This window comes from Crocodylus porosus, unplaced genomic scaffold, assembly GCF_001723895.1.
Source record: "Crocodylus porosus isolate Cpor-Errol unplaced genomic scaffold, CroPor_comp1, whole genome shotgun sequence".
Lineage (NCBI taxonomy): Eukaryota > Metazoa > Chordata > Crocodylia > Crocodylidae > Crocodylus > Crocodylus porosus.
In genome coordinates, this window is record NW_017728916.1 from 14,048,889 (window position 1) to 14,054,971 (window position 6,083).

Below are 6,083 nucleotides of genomic sequence, written 5' to 3' on the forward strand. Positions count from 1 at the left end.
ATATCTCTCTATATCTCTCTATACTGAGATTTTTTTTTTACCTTGCCTTGACAAGGTAAGGTAAAAAAATATATATCTATACCTAGATATCTAGATATATATGGTTTACTTTGTCTTAACTATTGGCATCTGTCTTGTGACTTGTGGGGTTTTTTAATGGCTTTTATTGGTGTGCATAACTAAACTTCCTTTAGCAATGATATATATACATATCATTATGGCCAGTGGCCAAAAATAAACAGATGTTGGCCAATAGGGTTGTTCGCATAAGCTGCTTACCTGAATTTTTAGGAAAAAATACTAAAAAGAGTGCTCAGAAAAATGTATCCTATCCAATGCTACATATATAATCAAGCAAGATGTGAGAATTCAAAATCAAGACACTTTTGTATGAAGTAGAAGCTTAAAAACAGAAGCTTAATGGCTGAAGTTCCAAACATCTGCAACCAGCATACCTACAGACACTGACAGAACTAGAAATGAATCTCCAATATGCAACTCTTGGGTCAGGAACTTACACAGCTGAAAATCCATTTTAAGGAACTGAAGAAATTGCAATTCTGGAATACTGGATTTTGAACTCCAGATTCTTAGTTTCCCTCTAACATTTTAAAATATGGAATAGTTCATATTACTACAAATGTCCTGATTTGTTTCTGCAACAATATTTTAAGCTCCTCCTGTAAAACCACAAAATGAATGTACAATTACCATCTACCATGAATGTCCAATTTTAAATGTAAGGTAAATGGGCTTTTACCCCAATTCAAACACTGAATGCTTAAAAAAGTGAGCATTTATACAGCAAGTAAGGAGAATATAAACCTTTAGGGAGTGAACAAAAGTAACAAGTTACAGCATTAACTACTCTGGATTATATTTTCTATACTCCTAAATTCTATGCCTATAACCATTCTTATCATTAGGGAAACATTAGGAAGATTAGTTCACAGTTACACTTCAAAACTCTGTTACCCAATTCATTAACAAGGCAGTACAATAACTGTTTCCAAACAAAGCTGTTTAGGAAATTTTATCACATAGAAATGAGCAGCAAAGTTTAACAATGTGTACAACTGGCATCTGTATTTTAAAAGACTGATTTGCTTCTTAACTTGTTTGATTTGCTGCTTAATAACCAATCTTAGACTTTTGCCAGATTGCCTCATTTTAATTGGAATACATTTCAAAATCTCTCTAGCAAACTGAAACACCTTCACAACTTTATCTGAACGAGAAAACAACATTGTTAACAAAGACTTCAAGTAAAAATGTCAAAGTATTTAAAAATAATTAAGAATGAATCTTTCAGTGGAGGTTAGGAAGCTTTTATCAGTTCTTAAAAGCTATTTAGGTACTTAATTCCTTTTCAATTCAATAGGCATTCAGGCCCTAATAGGGAGCTATAGTCTCAGGCTCACATATTTAAGGATAAATATCTTTAAGCACATTTAAGGCCTAAATCATTTAAACACTTCTAAAGTTACACTAATTTATAATGCTGCATGTGGTAGAGGGGAGAGAGGGGGGTTTCTCTTGCTGGAGTGGCGAGTGAAGTAAAGCCTGGCATAAGTTTTTCATTTATTGTAATGTTGATATTTGTCCTAAATAATCACTTCAAATACTCTTTGCATTGGACTCAAATCAATTCAATTGATATCAAACCACAATCAAATAAAAAAAGAAATTATGCTAATGTGTATAGTACCATGAAGTAACTACTAGAAGGGATCATGTAATCAGGAATTTTGTGGCCACATCTACACATGCATATTAAGGCAATCTAATAAACTCTGGTCCTAACTGCACCACAGTTTATTGCTCCTGGGCAAGCATTTACACATGCACCTGGGATTGCAGCACATTGCAGGTTGTTAGCATAGGCTGCTTAGCTGGATCTTTGTAGGAAAAAATAATTAGAGGAGCACTCTGAAAAATATATTCCATACAATGCTACATATATAATTAAGCAAGATGCTTGCAATGAGGGTTGTCAGCATTTATGCATGGGTTGGAGCAGTCCCAGCTGGCAGAGGCTCCGGGGGGGTCAGCCTGCCAGGCCAGGGCTGCTCCTCCCCAGATCAAGTGCTGTGGAGGGGCTGCCTGGGACACAAGGGAACTTCAGGCAGCCCCCATAGTGAAGCACCCTTGTATCCCAGCCAGCCAAGGCAGTACTTACACACATGCTGCTGCAGAGTTTTTTTACTCCAACAGAAGAGTACTTGTATTTACAAATAAAAGTGCTGCAGAGTAAATAAGTTTACCCCAGCCTAGTAAGGCTGCACGTGTAGATGCACAAAATTTACTGTGCACCTAATTAGTCTACTGTGCAGTAAACATCGTGTAGACGCATCCTATATGCATCTCTCTACACCATATTGCTAGAGCTCAAGGGAACATGACCTTTTAGCTCTCTATATTTAAAGACAGTACTTGTTGCTTAGTCAAAGGAAAAAATAAACCCACTGGCTAAACCTATTGAAGACACTCTGGTCAATTTCAGATTTGTAAACTACAATGCAAAGTACACTTGGTGATGAAGATAAATCACCATTAGAAAGAACATTCATATCCCTCAGTGTAAGTGCTAAATCCATACTAAAATATCTGGTATTTGACCCTAGACATGATTCTCCCCAGTAGAAATGGCAACAGTTTGTCAAGTTGCTGTTATCAAGGCATAGAAGCCAGCACTCTGAAGGCCAAGTGTATGGAACCAGTTCTGGTGAAATAAGGAAAAAGTAAAGATATTCAAGCCAGCCCTAGATAATCTGAGAATTCTGATTAGATTTGTCTAGTCCCTGAAGGTTAACTATGGAGAAAAAACTCTCTCTCTCTAGATTTCCTCAGAAAAATACAAAAGAATCAAAGCATAAAACATGTTAACTCTGTAGAGGACAAGAAGCACGTTGTATTATGACCATCTCCAACAGGAAGACAGCATCTTAAAAAAGGGTTGAGAGAGCAAACAAGATTAAGCCACACACAAAGTCTTCCCTCCTAATGATCCAAAACAACTTTCTTTCCTTCTCCTGTATTTCCCAAGTGTCTGATGAAATACTCTAAAATTCCCCAATGTCCTCTCTCAAACAGCATTTTCCAGTTCATCCTCTCTCATATTGATGAGCAACTATGTCAATTCTAGTATTATAAAAGCCTAAGTCTGTCTGTAACATTTTATTTATGCTCTGATTGGGTGATGGAAACAGCCAATCAATCAGAGTCCTCCAAGCAAGGGGAAGTGTTGCCATAATTCCGAAGCTGCACCATTGACCAGGCAGAGGGTTGGGGAGCCGAGCCCAGCAGTGCTGGCCTTGGTTCCCCCACCCCACTCCCTGCAACAGGCAGAACAGTGGCAGCATGGTGTGTTAGGTGGCGACACTCCATCCCAACTCCCTCCCCCCCCCCGTCATTCTTGATGGGCAATTGGCTAGTAAATAAATAATGCTAAAAAGCTGGGGGGAGAGGGAACCACTTTCTGTACAGAAATCCTCTGAGAGATTATTTGACCCATCATATTTTTATGTCATCTTACTGTGGAATAAACAATTCCATTAAAATAATCTTAACATTAATTTCCTTTGATGAAAGGTGTATGAAAAGAAATACATACGTTTTCTGGCAAGCAAAATATAAATATAACAACAAACTTTCAATTTAGACATTTAAAAAAATGTGTTAAGTATCATACAGTGAGAATACCAAGTATTCTTCAATTTGGTGATAAATAAAAGGGCAGTACCTGTTCAATTATCAGGAAAAGCATATATCACCTAGAGATCTAAAATAAACCACACTGTAGTCTTTATGTGGCCACCACATGCCAAGATTTTTCAAAGAAAAGTAGCATACTACTTAAAACAGAGTCTCAAATCTCAACAAACTTTAAAAGGTGGTTTAAGATAAACAGAAACAAGAATCCCAAATAAACATGCAGCCATTATACCAGAATACGCACCCATACATAGCACTATTCAGGAATGTAATAGCTACCATGCTTTAAATTCAACAATCTTAACTGAAACTATTAAGCATAGAAAAGAGCTAGATAAATACAAGCTATGTATTTATCTTCATAATTCAATCTAAATCATGGTCAGTATATCAGAAGACTTTTATTACTCAATTCAATGAATTTGCAACAAAAGCAGTCAAGTTGTACATAATGTTTAAAGCAAAACTCGCCTCAAGTAACAAGCAAAAACATTACCTCCAGTGGCAATATTGCCTAGCACGATACATTGTGAAAAGTGTATAAATGTAAAATATCTTTCAACATAAAAGCCTTAAAACAAAAGCAGCCACAAAGTAAAAATGGTATAACCAAATAAAGCATTCTGTTTCCTAAGCAGAAACCTAAATAGCAGTTTTGCCTTTAAAATCAGTTCTGCACATTTAGCCTATGAACACTCGATTCATCTGACCTCTATTAATCTTCTAGATTCTAGATACAGTGCAACATATTCTAACCAGTTAAGAAATGGAGGGGGAAGATTTGTAGCTACAGCAGGAATTCATTCTTTTAGTACTTAGCACTTAGCACTTTTTGGACTATAATTTGTTGAATTGCCTCATTAACTAATTAAAGTAAGTTATTACTAAACCATACCTGAACAGTACTTGTTCTTTATGAGCACCTGACATAGGAACTATGGATAAATGGCCCATGCATTAAATAATGATCGACTGTTCATTATTATTCATCACAACTAATTATCAGTCTTGAAAAGTCTGTGAGCAACTTCAGTTTAAAGCATACACATAATTATATTTAAAACTTACAAAATTTCAGCATAATATAAAAAATTCAAAACCATAATAAATGATTCCATTATTAGTCAATTATAATTCAGGTTTTTTGCAGTTGAAATTCTGACATGAATTATCCCACATAAACAAAATATAAGTACATCCTTGAGAAATTAGCTAGTTTTGCAGCACTGAAATTGTTTAAAGGCCACTAGCACCAATTTTATTTTAACTCTATGAAAATCTCTAAAGCCAAATTGCTGCTTTTCTACTACATTGTTTTCTATGTAACAATCATGTATACATCTCATTTGATTTTCTGAACCAAATGCAAAGACTATCACTAAACATGTGAACCAGCATAGAACAAGGAACTGAAACAACAAGGGGGTAGGGAAATTAAAGTTAGAAAAAAATAATTATGAATGATTACTTGGTAGATCAACCTGTATAATTTATTTATTTTTATCTTGGTTCTTCCCCCCTACACACTGAAGATCATTCTAAGTGATTATACGAAGAGGTTAGAGCAATACAAATTGATTTCAGGGTTTTTGGAAAGTGTTTTTAATTGAAACTTTGTTCTTGAAGTCAGAATCTTCCCTATTTCAGTACTCAGTAAATACAAATTTTTCTTGCTTTTGAAACCAATGAATAATGGAAATAAACTAATATAATGTATAATACTTATAAAATTACTGTTCTCAGATGTTCAAATAAGCTACAGTTGAAGTATCCATGTGTAGATCATTTCTAAATGTGCATATTTAAACATATAAATGCTCTAGCAATACCGTAACAGTTCATAAATTCAGTTCCATATTACCTTACCTATAAAATGATGACTTCTGCATTTACTTAATAAAAACAAGGATTTCTATTTCTTTCACTTGGATTTATTTTTAAAGTTGCATATAAAAGTGATACCAATTAAAGGAAGTAGTCATTTACCTTTCATCTGTGTACCAAAAGTAAGCCTCAGTTTTGACAAAAGATCTGGATTTTCATATTTAGTCTCACTGGCTTTTACCCAAAAGCTGTGTTCTGATATTTCTTGCGGCTCAACCTGAAATAAAAAGAGCAAAGGATTCATTTTTGGAAGGTGTTAAGTACTCAAGATTTGAAACGCTCAAATTTCTATCAGCACATTTTCCGTCTGATAAAATATTTGTTATAACTTGGCTTTGATATATTTTAAAGATATTCCCAGAAGCACAGTTAGGCAAAAAAGATAACTAAAATCCATACAGGGCAGGGACAAACATACAGCTGATGGGCCAGATGCATCCTGGAGAGCCATGTCATATGGCCTGTCGGGGGGGGGGGGGGGGGGG

The 6,083-nt window shown here is 35.2% G+C and overlaps 1 protein-coding gene across 2 annotated transcripts in view; it reads right to left on the reverse strand.

Moving 5' to 3' along the window:
• DIAPH2 (diaphanous related formin 2) overlaps positions 1 to 6,083 on the reverse strand; it is a 686,654-nt gene that overhangs the window by 562,892 nt on the left and 117,679 nt on the right. For both annotated transcript variants that reach the window (XM_019536467.1, XM_019536466.1), the window contains one exon: positions 5,701 to 5,815. In XM_019536467.1, the coding sequence (XP_019392012.1) occupies positions 5,701 to 5,815 (115 nt within the window). The remainder of the gene's footprint in view (positions 1 to 5,700; positions 5,816 to 6,083) is intronic.